This window comes from Poecile atricapillus, chromosome 11, assembly GCF_030490865.1.
Source record: "Poecile atricapillus isolate bPoeAtr1 chromosome 11, bPoeAtr1.hap1, whole genome shotgun sequence".
Lineage (NCBI taxonomy): Eukaryota > Metazoa > Chordata > Aves > Passeriformes > Paridae > Poecile > Poecile atricapillus.
Genome location: NC_081259.1, coordinates 2,113,941 through 2,128,925, shown reverse-complemented (window position 1 = coordinate 2,128,925; position 14,985 = coordinate 2,113,941). Strand labels below are relative to the sequence as shown.

General features: G+C 43.2%; 1 protein-coding gene across 3 annotated transcripts in view; it reads right to left on the bottom strand.

The window, feature by feature from the left end:
* Positions 1-14,766, bottom strand: part of MEGF11 (multiple EGF like domains 11) — a 200,126-nt gene extending 185,360 nt beyond the window's left edge. For all 3 annotated transcript variants that reach the window (XM_058846658.1, XM_058846659.1, XM_058846660.1), the window contains exon 1: positions 14,691-14,766. In XM_058846658.1, the coding sequence (XP_058702641.1) occupies positions 14,691-14,751 (61 nt within the window). In that variant the 5' untranslated portion in view covers positions 14,752-14,766. The remainder of the gene's footprint in view (positions 1-14,690) is intronic.
* Positions 14,767-14,985: the final 219 nt, after the last annotated feature.

The following is a 14,985-nucleotide window of genomic DNA, read 5'->3' as shown; positions in this document are numbered from 1 at the left end:
TTGAGGTAAACTCAGAGTCTCACACCTACTTGAGTGTCCCAGCCCTGTGACATGGACTAGTTTAGGGGTCCTGGAATAATTCCAGATCTCAATGTTTCAGACTCCAAGGGCCCTTCAGGAGGAATGCTCACAATTTACTGCCACTTGAGGAGCTGGCACTGATGAGAACCTCCTCCAGTCCATGCTGCAAAATATTGCTTTAGGCCTTACCCTAGGGAGTGAATAGGGAAGTAAACTGTGCCAGGGGAAGGGCAGGGCAGGGAAGAGACTGTGACCTGTTCTGTGTGCCCTGAGACTGGTGGAGCACAATTTGGAATCCCAGTCCAGTTGGTTCTGAGGAACAGCTGAGCTGGAGCAGCACATCCCTGAGACAGGAATGGCATCGCATCACTGACCATAAAATAGTGACAGTGACAGAGAAGTTTAGAGCCTGCAAAAGGAGACATCAGGGTAATCATACATTTAACAGAGTCTTTGTGGCATTTTGATGCCCCATTGGTTTCATCTGCTCTGGTGGAGAGAGGGAATGGGAGATAGCACTCACCATTTAGTGCTGTCTGAGCGAGAGCTGCAGAGCAGCCTCCTCATCACAGCAAATGTCAGAGAGCACGACTGGGGTCAGGAAGCTGGACTCTGTTGTACCTTTGGCTGTGTTAATAACAAATGCAGGAGTTGAAGGCACAAAAAGGGATGGTGGGAAGGCACTGAGGGACTCTGAGCACTCGAGTGCATCTGCCCTGCAAAGTGGACAGGTTACAGGGCTGGGTAAGAGCAGCACTGATCCCTTAGTCTGGAGATAAAGTCACAGCTCAGCTCCAGCCAATGGAGTGGGTGCAAAGGCAGGAGGGGGTTAAGTGTACGAAGGAGGCAAATTCTGCCAGAAAGACAATGACTGATCCAAACAGCTCCTGACTAACTCACACCTCAGACCAAGGTCAGAGATATCCACACAGGGATGCCTGCTCAGCCCCAGGGCTCCAGAGGAATCAGGACACACCAGAGCTTGGGCTTGACCTTGGGGCAGAAAGAAATTGCTCCTGGTGAAATCTTGACCCTCTGAGTAAAACTCCCAAATCCCTTATCAGTAACTCCCAAATCCCTTATCAGTTTGTTGGGAGTTAGGATTTTTCCTTTTGTTTCTTTCTCTCATGGAATTTTGTCCCATCTGTTGCTAAGAGACAATAACAACCAGTATTTAAAGAGGCCAACAAAATGGCCAAGGTGGGAGAAGGCTGCAGCTGGCTATTCTCTTACCTGGGAGGTTTTCTCTCTGGAAGAGCAGAGATATGATGAGATTTTGAGCTGGGGGAAGGGGCTGCACGTAGCTCCTCGTTCTTGGCATCGATGGGGAGACAGGCTGCACTCGCTGTGAGGAGAATTCACCACAACTTCGAGGCCCTGTCTCCTGCTGTCTGCTCCTACCGTGAGTGAAGCTCTGCTTGCAGGATTGGCTGATGCACTGGAACTTTATTAACACCCTACCTCATTAAAAAAAAGGACTCTCAGCTTCTTGGGTGCCTCAAGGGATCCCCTGGGACCCTGAGTCCATTCCACCTCCAGAGGAGCCTCTCCTGGCCATGTTCAGGAGCTGGGCTGCCGCTGCCCAGGCCCACCATTTCTCTGCCACTACCCTGAGTTTTTCACTGCACTGCTTGGCAGACTCCCCACAGTTCCAGCTACAGCTACAGAGTTGCTGATACATCTCATTTGCTGCTCTGGGGTCTGCTCATCCCTGCCCTCCCACACAGATTCCTGCCGCAGCCCCTTTCTCCGTCCAGCCTGCCCGCCATCACCGCGTGAGGGGGAAACGCGGCTGCGCCCGCGCCACAGCGCCCCCTGGCGGCGGGGAGGAACCAGCGAGCCTGCCCCACCCGGCCGGGAGCCAGCAGCGCCCCCTGGCGGCGGGGAGGAACCAGCGAGCCTGCCCCACCCGGCCGGGAGCTAGCAGCGCCCCCTGGCGGCGGGGAGGAACCAGCGAGCCTGCCCCACCCGGCCGGGAGCCAGCAGCGCCCCCTGGCGGCGGGGAGGAACCAGCGAGCCTGCCCCACCCAGCCCGGCCCGGAGCCAGCAGCGCCCCCTGCGGCTGCGAGCGGAACTGCAGCGAGGGGCTGGGACTGCGTTCGTGCTCTGTCACTGCTGTTTGTTTGCTTTGTTTTACATATACACAGTAAAGAACTGTTATTTCCTTCCGCATATCTTTGCCTGAAAGCCCCGTAATTTCAAAGTTATAATAGTTCAGAGGGAAAGGAGTCATTCTCCATTTCAAGGGAGATGCCCCCCTTGCTTGGCAGACACCGGTCTTTCAAACCAAGACATGGTTTTAAGGCTCAGAATTTCTCATTGCCTTCACAGAAGCAAATTGGAGCCCAGAGAGAACTCATCAGGGATCAGCTTAATATTGGTGATTGTAATCCTTTGAGCCTTCAACTGATTTTATGCATTTTCTGTCATTGTTTCAAGTAGAAATAATCATTGCATTCTGCCATGATGAGAGGAAAGAGTTACACTGAGATCAATTCTGCTGATCAATGTTCTAATACAATATTATTTTGTGGGACAATTTCAGCATTTAGCATTTTCTGGTAAATGATTTCCCATTGCCTCACTCAGGGTTCAAAACAATCATTAGCACTAGTTCAAACTGTTAATGAGGTTAAGGGAGATCCTGAATCAGCAGAGCAGAATCTGTGACCCTGGAAAGCTTTTTCCCCTCCTGTGCCCTCTGTCTATTCCTTCCATTTTGGTAAATTGACCAACTCTTCCCAGCAATTTGTAGGAAATACATTTTCACTTGTTAATTTTCCAATGGAACTTGATTCATCCAACCAACAAACTTAATTTGTCTGTAAATTGTGCTCTGTGTGGCACCTTCAGAAAGAGCAGCACTGTCTTTTTCTAAGCAATGCAGAAATATTAACATTTACTCTTGGCACGGTTCTTCATTCTCTCTGTACATGGCCTAGGAGACCTCACTCCTACAAAACCAAATGCAGTCAAATAGGCTTTGCCTGCAGGAAGCTCCAGGTTTTTTGAGGACAGAAGTGCCAAAACCAGCAAAAAGTTCCCCCCCATCATTCCATTCTTAACTTCAGGGGATTTCTTTGTTGTTGCCTGAGGAAATTAAATTCTTGACAGGTTGGGAATAGAGGAGAAGCTTGTACCTAAAATCCCTGGTCCTTCCAGCCTTGCTGCCAATCTGTGGAGCAGCAGCCAAACCTACCAGAAGAGAAAGCATAACCTGGCCTATCCAACTACCTGGGAGGGCAAACCACACCCAGCACAGAGGCAGGAATGCCCCTTCTCCACTCCTGGGTAACTTTGCCTGCAGTCTCAACTCTCCTGGGAGTTGTGCTGCAATGGAAAATGAGCTGCTAGGTGTGAAGTACAAAGCTGCAAATTAGCTAAAAGTGGTAAATCCCAAACATTTCCATCATAGAAAGACTGGAGGAACACACAGTGCCCTGCAGGTGAGGAAGATGAAAAGTAATGATGGATGGACAGGTGAGAGGTGTGGCAGAACTGGCTGAAACTCAACTGCTGGGGGATATTTCCAGCCTCACCATAGAAATTCCACCAGTACAGTACCACTGCTTTGCTTTGTGCCACAGCCACCTCTGCTTTCCTCCTGTGACTGTAACAATCCAAGAGATCAGGAATTTACAGGCTCCAACACTGGCTGAGGAACTGTTTGATTTAAACAGTGAGACAGGAAGCACATGGAAAAATGTCAAAGAAAATGAGCCATTATCAGAAAAAACCCTCACACATTTATAATTGGAAACATTTCTATCTAGAAATCACCTCAAAATCACAGCACTTGCATATTTTGCTACAGGTTACCCACTCAGGGCATTGATCGAATTTCTTTGTGTACAAATTCCATCAGCCTGTGATACATTTATTTTTAGATCTGGTGGCCTTGCTACATGTCCGTAGTTCTCTGATTACTGACTTGCCCTGAATTGTGGGTCTCATGCCAAGAAAATTCTATTTTCTGACAGCAAATGACACAGCTCCACTGCTGATTGATTTTCATAGGTACAGAGTGTGTGCTGTGTGTTAGAGTGAGGATGGAGGCATCAAAAATGGAGTTCTTAAAAGATCAAAAGTAGATGGATGAAGACATCTGGACTGCATGATGCTTCTGGCTGACTTTGCTAGGCAATGCAACACTTAATAAAACCAAATTACACAGCTGTTCCTAGAAAACTTTTAGTCCTGTAGCAAATTGAATAAATTATCCATATTTCAAACAAAATCTTCATTCTTATTCCAAAATTTATCAAGTCAATCTAACAACAATCCTTTATTTGTTTCTCACCAAAACAGGACGAATATGGACAAATTTCTAAAGGCAAATCCATCCTTGAGGACAGACACAGGTCCCAGAGGGCCAACACATTTCAGATTTCATTTTAAACCAAGGCCCACAACGCCAGTGAAGGTGACCCTGCTGAAATCAAGGACAGACTGTGCTCTGTTTGAAGACCATGCTTGTGTATAAGCTACACTAACATTCCTGGGGATGGAATATTTAAATGCAGACTCCTTTCACTTCTCTCACATTTCAAAAGGAATCACAGCAATGTGTTTCACAGCACAAAAGACAACACAGGAAACTTTTTATGTAATGATGGGGGCTGATTCTTATCTCGAGCCACTCATTTAAACTTCTTGTCACCCACTCCAGGTTGCAGAAGTTCAGCTGATTTAGGGTCAAGCCCAGTTTCTGGATGTTGAATGTCCAGAGGAACTTTCTATTAATGACACACAGTAAAATGCACTTTCCAATTCCCAGGATTTACACTGTGGCCTGGAGATACAAGATGGAGCTGGAAACAAAAACTTTTCCCAACATTATCAGAAACCACTGAAGGGGGCTACTGTTAATAATAAGGTAAATAGAGCATAGCATTGGCATACATTTGGTGAAAATGTATTTTTAGATGCTTTTGGTAATGCTTTGAAATGGAATTCTGTTTAAGCTGGACATGGTTAAAACATGACACCCATGAATGCAGGTGTGGTGACATCAGATCCAAGATCTGTACCAGAGAGCTGCTTCAGCAGAGCTTTTGTGCACAGCACAAAACCTGAAAAGGTTCTATTTCTTTACCAGTCTCCATATAATGTGTTTCATACACATTTTTTTATTTTTAATCATTAAAAGATTTCTTTGTTTGACTCAATTTACATATTTACAATGTAAGCTTTGTGAAGCAAGGCCATTTTCTAGTTTTGTCCATGGATTTCTGGACACCACAGCAATAAAAGAAAATCACAGCATTCAGAAAGGAAAAATCTTGATAAAAAGAAGGAAAGGTTTGGGGTTAGATAGATTGATTAAATAGCTCCTCTTGACTTACTGCATCAGAGAAAGTGAGGTTTCCAAAAGTGAATACCTATGATAGAAATACTGAGCTTAAGACAAACTATTCAAAAACGTTTTGTGATCAAATCTGCAAGGGACTGAAGCTGCATGAAAAATCTCCCTTGGGAGCCTTAAAACCCCTCTATTAAAATGGAAAGTAAGTGCAACAGCACACAATGTGAAGGGGAATGCTGTAATCCTGACACAGAGAGGAAAAGGGAGTGTCTATAGACACAGTTCCAAGCACATCAGCTTCAGAAGGATGGCTCCATGGCTGCTTAGAAGAGCTCTGTCCCTGATTAGCTTTTTGACATCTGATTAATCCCCTTCCCTGTACTAAGTATCAAGTGTTAACAGATGCTTTTCCAGCCGACATCATCTTCTTTCCCTCAGAACAATTAAGGAACTAGAAATGAAAACTGATTTGCCAACTGACTCTATTGCAAACATAAAATTTCCATTGTGTGCCCTCTGGGCACCTTTAGTTCACTCCTGTTACCCACTGTGTCCTCCCACACTTTTCTTTCCCTTGTCCCATGAAGAATTTCCCTTCACAATCAGCAACTTCAATTGTCACAGGGCAGGGTTAGATGGGATATTGGGAAGGAATTGCTCCCTGGGAGGGTGGGCAGGCCCTGGCACAGGGTGCTCAGAGAAGCTGGGGCTGCCCCTGGATCCCTGGAGTGTCCAAGGCCAGGTTGGACACTGGGGCTTGGAGCACCCTGGGATTGTGGAGAGGTGTTCCTGCTCATGGCAGGGGCAGAATAGGATGGGATTTAAGGTCCTTTCCAACCCAAAGCATTCCAGGATTCCATGAACTCACTCTGCAGATCATTAATTACTGTGGGATGTTAACACCACTCAGAAATGGTGCACAGCCACAATTCTCACCCAGGGTGATGGAAATTGGAGCACTCACCCTGTTTGATATCCAGGCTCCTGCTGCAAAGTTGTAGGTTCAAGAGGAAGAAATGACTTCTTTTCCAAAGTCTCAGAGTGCTTTTCTGCACAATTTGGCATCTTAAAATTTTTACATTTTGGTCTAAATGATTTATGCTTCAGAGTTTTAAGTATTTGATATTTTAACATAAGTGATTGCTTTCTACAAATTTTCAAGACTTCTTCCATAACAGAGCACTGTCAGTTTGCATTAAGCTCCAGAGTAACTGCCTTTTTTTCATAGTCTCCATCAGAAATGGATTCAGTTGCAAAATATCCATGGAACAATATATCTTTATCCTACTATGAGATGTGGAATACATCTCACAGTAGGATAAAACCAATTAACCCAAAGTTAATTGGGAACAAAGGGAATGACAACTTATTTAAATTCCCACCCAGCAAACCCACTCCCAGGAGTTAACCAGTGTTTTAGAAACCAACATCAATAAACACAAGTAGATTAATAGAATCATAGAATCACAGAAGCTCAGAGCAGGAAAGAACCCACAAGGATCATTGAATTCCAGCTTCTGGCCCTGCACAGGATCACACCATGTGCCTGGAATGGTATTTCTTATGTCAGGCTCACATGGTATTCCCTGTGTGAATGCCATTGGTATTGTTCAGAGGCACTGCTAAAAGGATGGAATAATTACAGACAGGCGTTCCAAAAGTTCACATAAAAGAAATGCACATTATGCACAGGAAGATGATTGAAAGCACTGTATACTCTGGGCCAAATTCCATCTGCCAAACGCTTCCAGCCACTCTCATTCCTGTGCTAGAGGAGATGGGGAGTAGCTGAGCTGGAAGTAACTGCACCCAGGTAGCCAAATGCCTCCTCCTGCTTGCCCAGGTTGCCGTATTTAGGGCATCCATGGCTGTTGCTATAAAAGGCTTTGAGAGCAGAGGGTGGCAGGAGCAAGGAACACAAAGGCTCAGCCAGCCCAGACAACTGCCAGCACCAGCTCGTCCTTCCCAACCTTCTGAACAGAGACAAAAACACTTGAAGAGTGGTTCACTCCAGCTTCCAAAGTGCTCCCACGCCACTACTGAAACCAAGAGGTGGAAAGACAAAGAAAAACCAGAAGGAGATTTCCTGAGGATGTATTGCTAAGTGTTTTATTACCTGCAGGGTGGCTGGCTGTACTGGGCTGGCTGGGATGGGGTTAACTCCTCTCAGCTCGGATCATGCTGTGGTTTAGGTTGGTGATCAAACCAACACTGACCATGCTGACATTTCAGCTACTGCTGAGCTGTGCTGGCACAGCACTGAGGCTTTCTCTGCTCCTCAGGATCATTCACGTTTGTTTTATCTCAATCCACAAGTTTTCTTTCTTTGACTCTTCTTTCCTCTTCTCCCATCCCAGGGGATGTGGGGATCAGGGAGGGAGGAGTCACTGGGTTAACCCACACCCCTGCTATGTTACCATGTGTTATCACATGTTATCATATTTTATCACATTATATTGTGTGTTATCATGTTATTCACATGTTATCACATGTTATAATCCATGATAATGTGCTAGCAATGTGTTACTATATCTTATCACATGTTATCTTGTGTTATCACATGCTACCATGTGTTATCATTCTACTGTAGCACTTCAGCCGCTCTTGCAGCGTCAGTGATTCAGTTTTATTTACACTTTCAGTCTGTAAGAAGCCTAGAAAGGAGGAAAGGGCCACTGACACCTGGCATAATGGTCCCCCACATCTGACTGGTGGCTTCCCAGACATCCAGAGTTTGTGTGGAAACTGCTCAGGGAAGGTCACAGCCAGAGGAATACAGAAAGGAAACACAAAGAGATGCTATCTCAGATTTTGTATGTAGATCAGGAGCTCTTTTTTAAAGGCCATCTCAATTTAGGTAACTTCTTTTCCTCTCTCTACCTTTCCTTCCTTTTCTCCTAGGCTTTAAAACTTCTCCAGAGAACAAGAGAAATCTATTAATGGGAGAAGGTTGTAAAAGAGTTATCAAGAAAACAACTTGTGGGTTGGAACAAGCTGACCTTTAAGGTCCTTTCCAACCCAAACCATCTTATTATTCCAATTTCAATTTTAAACCTGTTCCATTTCACACATTTGTCTTCTTTCTGACCCTATTGATTTCCATGACTTAACCTGGCTCACCACATGCCTGGACTACTCATGAACTGCAAACTGTTTTGGAGTGGAAAATCATCAGGAATTTTGTGTCTTCACAATTCCATAAACAGCAAATGCTCTGTATGTCCATACCCCCATTCATCCCTGGGATGCACAGGGCCTGTTTTTATTCTGTGCAAGTGAACAGATGCCAGCAGCACGGGGAGGGCTGGGTCACAAAGCCATCATGGAATAGCCCTGGTGCCCTCCAGGCCATGCAGGATCAGTGCACACTGCCAGGAACCACTCTGGGGTGCATCCCAGCAGGAGCAGGATTTGGAAGGGCACCCAGACACATCCTGGTGGATCTGTGCTGATTTAGAGCAGCTGGGGACCAGCCTGACTTTGCTAAAAGAGGGCAAATTAATGGACTAAACTTTGCACGGCTCTTTCTTTGAACTGAACAATGAATCACATCTATGGTTCCTGTGCTTTTTTTCCTGATCCTGCTGAAGCTCCCAGCCATCCAGGCCATTAGCATGAGCACCATGAGGAGCTCTGGATCCAGTGCCTCCTTCTGTGTCTGCAATCCCAGTGTGCTTTTATACTGATCCAACAGAGGCTGCCTAAAGCAGCCAGAAAAGCTTTTTCTGCTACACTAGCAACAGTCTAAATCTTTTTCCAACCATAATGTCTGCATAATCTTTCCTCTGATATTTATTAAGCCCCTTGAGACATTATATAGCTTCAGCATTCCCTCCTTTTTAACTTTATGCTATTTTCATTCCTTTATATGAGCATTTTGTTTCTCCTCCTTCTCCTGCACTGCTTCCAGAAGTCCTTCCCTTATTTCATTACTGCTCTCCACCAGCATCTTTGCAAATCCCTCAGCATCCAGAGGCTGAGTGCAAACAGAAAATGATGGATGAGAGATGAGAACTGACCTTTTCACTTTCCCATCCAGGGGGTCTCTCCAGTGTCTTTAGGCTGAACTGGTTCCATCTGAGTCACCAGCTGAACTGACCTGCTTGTAGGGCTGGTGTCCCTTTGCCCTCACACTCCTGTGGCACAAGAGGTTCTGAATGAACAAGGAAAGGCCCATTTCCTCTCAGGTTCCCTTCAGATGGGAACAAAGGATTCAAATCATTTTCGCTATGTTCTTCACTGGGAAAAGATGTATGGAGTCATCTCCAAGGCATATAAAGGGAGAAATTTCAAAGTGACTCCTACTGTCATTTCAATTCTATAATTAATAACTATATGCAGAAAGGCCTTCCACACCATTTTCTCGCTGTCACACATCCCAAATCAGACAGAGAAAAAGAATGTCCCCTGATAGGAAGTATCTATGTCCTGCTATAGCATTTCCCCTAATTTAGGTTGCATTATTGATGTACAGAACTCTGTACTTGAATAATGTAACAGTAAGGCTCTCACAGAAAGCACCAGCACTGGCTTTAATGTGTGTCTATAAAGATAAGAAAAATGTATTTTAAAAGTCCAGCAGCTTTCAAAAAATATATTTTCAAGTTACAGGAATGCTCACCACAAAGAATTTAAAATTGAGGTGACAAGCAGGGGACAACATTTCTTCTAAAATGCTAACGAGCTACTGCCTCATAAAGAGAAAAAAAAAATCAACAAATCTGACATATGAACAAACATTATGAATATTCAGGAAGTTTAAGCCGCTGATTCAACGTTTTCTAGGAGTGTAGAACTTTTGCACTGATCACACAAGCCATTCTTTTTCTTCTCATCATGAGCACACTCGACTGTGGTGTCGGTGTGCTGCTGGAACATATGCGTGGAATTGCAGGGATTGTAATTCATCCAGATGGCAGGAAGCTCTGGAATTGTTACTCCTATGCTACAGATGTTTAACAATCCAACCATATGGCTCCAATAAGGCAGCCTTGTCAAAGAATACAAAAACTGCACTAGACACAGAGCCCTGTAAATGGGAATGCAGTCCTGAGGTGGGAATGTTCATATGGCTGCACTATAAATGCACACATCACACTAGGAAGCTGGCGTGGCTATTGCAATTACAGAATTTATGAAACATTATTTAAACTCCTGAAAACAAACAGGCCTCATATTTGCATAATTTCCCCAAGTCAGCTATTAAAAGAACATTTCTCATTTGTTTTTGAAATTCATTAAAGGCATCAAACAAAGGTGAGTTGAAAAGCTGGGTAAATAAATACATGTAAATACAATAATGCCCCCAACCTCTGGCCTGAGGGAAATACCACTGTAGGTAAAAACTGAAATTCAACCAGTGAGACCAACAATTTCTCTAGAAAAAGATTTGTCAAAGTCAGGGAGCCCTGCTGATGCTTGTGACAATTGTAATGTGGAAAGCTGAATATTGAGAAACAATCTGAGATCAATAATATCTTGGCCAAGAAAGGAAAGCACCATGAAATGGTCAATCTATAACTCTACTGAATTTTGGCAGGTTTGAAAGACAGATAAATGGCAGCAAATCAGATTGTTAAATCATTAATCCTGTCATTATTACATCCTGTCACATTGCATAGATTTAGACATTAGAAAAAGAGAGTAAGGTAGGAGAGTGAAGAAAACACTTAAAAGCTTGACTCAATCTGTGAAGAAAAGGTGAATTCCCAACTTTTTGTTTTGTGCTTGGTGCTTTTCTGCCCAAAAGCCAGCTGGCAGTAGCTGCTGCTCAGAGTCCCATCTGCTGCCCTCTGATGTCAGGTCTCTGACCCTTTGTTCCCCACAAGAAGTGTCTCCTCTGTACAAATCTGTCGTGCAAGAATAAGATTAAAATGGACAGACCGAACAAAGCGTTGGTCTCTCAGACAAAAATGCATCCATTTAGCACACAGGGCATCTTTCCACCTGACATATTCTTAAAGGGAACTATTCAATTACCATCTTCTCACAGGCTAAAGAGCACAAAAGAGCCATGTAATATTCTTTTTCCCTTTTTTTTTTTCAGCAGCAAAGTATTCAAAGCTGCTTTATCTACCACAGATACTAATCTAGGCAATATAATTTTAAAACATCCTTACAAAAACCTTGAAGGGCAGTTGAACCCTGTGGTTGTTTAAAAAAAGATTTTCTGCAGTTTATGCATTTGCTCTGCCAAAAGCTTACCTTAGCATACAAAGTACAGTAAATCATAGCTGCTCTGATTTACTGCCCAGACTGTGCTGTTTGTTTTCAGGGACAGCTCAGGGAAAAGCTCTGTCAAGTGTAAGAACATTCAGAGAAGGGGAATCGTTTTGCAAAGCTCCCACAATGGTAACAACATTTCTAAGATATCAGTGAAGGGGAAAAAAATGCAGATGCGCATTTGCAGCATTTCTCAGGAGAGATTTTTTGAATACCACTTCAACCCCAAACTATTTCAAGCCCTTTGGAGGCACAAAGACAACTTCATACCCAAAAACCGTTTAGCCTAAGTGGTAATGAGCTGACCAGTTCTATAATTTACTCAGCAACCAGTTAAATTATTGGACCTTGTGCCTGAATTCCAGATTTTATGGGGCAGCAGCACATGTAGATGCCAAAAAGGCAAAGAAGACACCAGAGAAGTGGCAGAGCAAGAAGCTCTGGATCAACATGGTTATTTAGAACTGAGGGTAGATTTTAATAGACTTAATCTTTTTAGTAAACCCCAACAGGACAAAGATAAAGCCATATATCTGACATCCTTTTAAAAGTTAGTAAATGAGAAGGGAAAAGATCAAAACAGCAGCTGAAAGCCTTCACTTCTGCTTTAAAATCCAAGAAACAGTCATTAATAGAGATTTAAACTCAGCCCTCTCTAGTCTAAACATGTCACTGTTAATTACAAAGCTATTTAACTTTTGCAAGAAATAAAGACTGCTATTAATGAAAGAAGAACCAATTAGCCTTTAATCTACACACTGTTTTTTAATCAAACTTTCTTTTGATCATCAGACTCACTGCAGGATGTATCCCTCCTCCCCATGTTGTAGTGGCTTCCATGATTGCTAATGGAATGGATTTTAAAGGGCTGGCTGAGCGGGGAGAACCCTCTCTGCAGGGCTGGAGCTTCCCTCCCTGCCAGGGACAGCTCAGGAAAGTGGAATTTTGTGTCCTGACCACTCTTGGAGCAGCTGCCTTTAGAGGATTGGCACTGAATGTGTCTAGAGGAACGTGGGACAGGAGCACTGGACAACCTCATTAGGAAAAATTAAAAAAAAAACAAAAGAAAAACAGTTTAAAGAGAAGTAAGAAATGGGATGGAAAAAGGCAAAAGCAGAGAAGTGCCTCCAGGAATGAAAATGGAATTCACTGCTGACTGCAAAGAATGATGAATGAGAGAATTTGCTTGCTGGCACAGGAACATATTGTGGAAAAAACAAAACAAAACAAAACAAAACAAATGGGATCAGGGCTTGATGTGTTACAAACAAAAGGGGTGACACGAAAAGGATCCCATTAGCAAAATCTTGTGCCTCCAAACTGTTGCTTGAGGGCTCAGAGAATTGCAAGGAGGCTTTTTGCTTGGTTTTAGGTTTTTCTTTGCTGTGTGGCTACTTGTAGTAGCAAAATAATAAGTCCAAGCATCTGGAATCCATCATGATGGAGAACTTCTTCCCTGACATCATTTCCCTCTCGGCTGTTGCTGCTCCGATCTCCGGGAAGGACGGAGAGCAGATGTCCCTGAGCACACACCAGGCTGATAATGAAATACAAGAACCTGACTCCTGCACATGTAAACAGCAGAGAGAGTGTAACCATTATCTGCTCTGTGTCAAACACAGGGCTCTGGGTCTGACCAGATACCTGCTGCCTGCTCTGCATTAGCAAAATTTCAGTCTATGCTGTTTCTCCACCACAGAAAGATAAAATTTGCCTGGCGGCAGCAGAACACTAATACCAACAAAAAAAACTACTTCAAAACAAATGCTAATATCCTCAAAGAATCAGAAAGTCTGGAGAGATTTATTGTTGTGACAGTATGGCAATTAAAAAAAACAATTTAAAAATAAAAAAATCAATAGATTGCAGGGAGAAAAGTGATAATAAATATGCTCTGTGTCAGACAGGATTCTGAGTCGTGAAATTCAAGACTGCAATAAAAGTATGTGGAACAACTGCTGACATGGTATTGACACCTGAGGTATTTGAAGGTAGATACATACTTACCATAGGAAGGGTTCCAGCAAAGAAAATAGGTTGCAATTAATGTTTTTCAGGACTTAACTAACAGCATTTTGCACTTCAAAAGATCAAATTATTACACTTTCTATAAAATAATTCTAATGCCTTATCTGAAAGGGCTGGTGATTTTTCACAGTCCAAACCCCCTTAATGTAACTTTGGCATAAAGGTCACTGAAAATGAGATCAGGGTCCATTCATGGCTTTCAGCTGCTCATGTATTACAATATGAGTCCAACACAGGAACTCAGATAAAAATATCAACAGAGCTAAAAAGAAATAGCTGTAAACCACAGTGCCAAGATACTTGAATTTAGCTGGATAATTTTATAATTTTCACATTTATTCCATGGCATTATAAACCTGTTAATAAAATTTGGATTCTGATGCTGATCAAAACCTCTTTGTGTTTTTCTTGTGTCATAATCTCACAGCACAAGACCTAGACAAGAGAAACCATCTCCACTCTCCTTTTGCACACATGCAGAACACTCAGAAAGCTGCAATACTGAAAACATGTGACACTAATGTACAGGGTATTTTTAATTAACAAAGCTTTTAGGCATTGCTGAAAGATCCATTTTGGTTTTTGTCCCCTCCCATATTGACCTAAAACACTCCAGAGCTCTGTATTTATTTATACAGTGTAGTTGGGAGAAAGTTCTTCTGACATTTGAGAAGATTTAAAAAGTTAAATTGTTGACAGGAACCATTGTGAAAGAAAATGAGATTTTAACTCATTTAACTCTTGAAATAAGGACTTTCAAAGGTAAGAGGCAGAAACTTTACACTGCTGCTTAAATTATGTGGCAGTTTATTCCTGAGTGTTCTCAGTTCCCCTAATTCCTCAAAATTGGTGAATACTTGCACTAATTACTCCCCAAAGTAAGCTCTGATTCAAGAAGGCACTAAGGAACTTCATTAACTCCTTCCCCAATGACTTCAGCCAAATTTCCCTTACTTCCTTGAGATGAGCGTACCCAAAACACCCCAAAATATTCTGTACCCGCAATTCTGCCAGCGATCAGCGCCAGCTGAAAGCTCAGAAAATCAACCCTAGTGCCTTTAATTTATCTACAGCTGCCCCAAAAGCCACTTTGAATTGTGCCCTGTGTACATACGTATGCAGTAGTCCCCGCTCTCGTAGTAGCCGGGGCAGCACTGCGAGCGTCGCCGGTACATCGTGCGCAGCCCCCTGCGATAGGCGGTCTTGTAGCTGATCCTGCACCACAAAACACAAAGCCATTGGACACTATTGAAAATCAATGCCTCCTGCTGCCATGATATTTGTGTTAAATTATAGTAAGGATAGCATTCAATAATTATTTTTAAATGCATGAAAGGTTTTTGATAATAAAAGCCGCAATAAGGTAGGAATCGATACTTGTTTTGAAGCTTGAAATATGACTTGTGTTA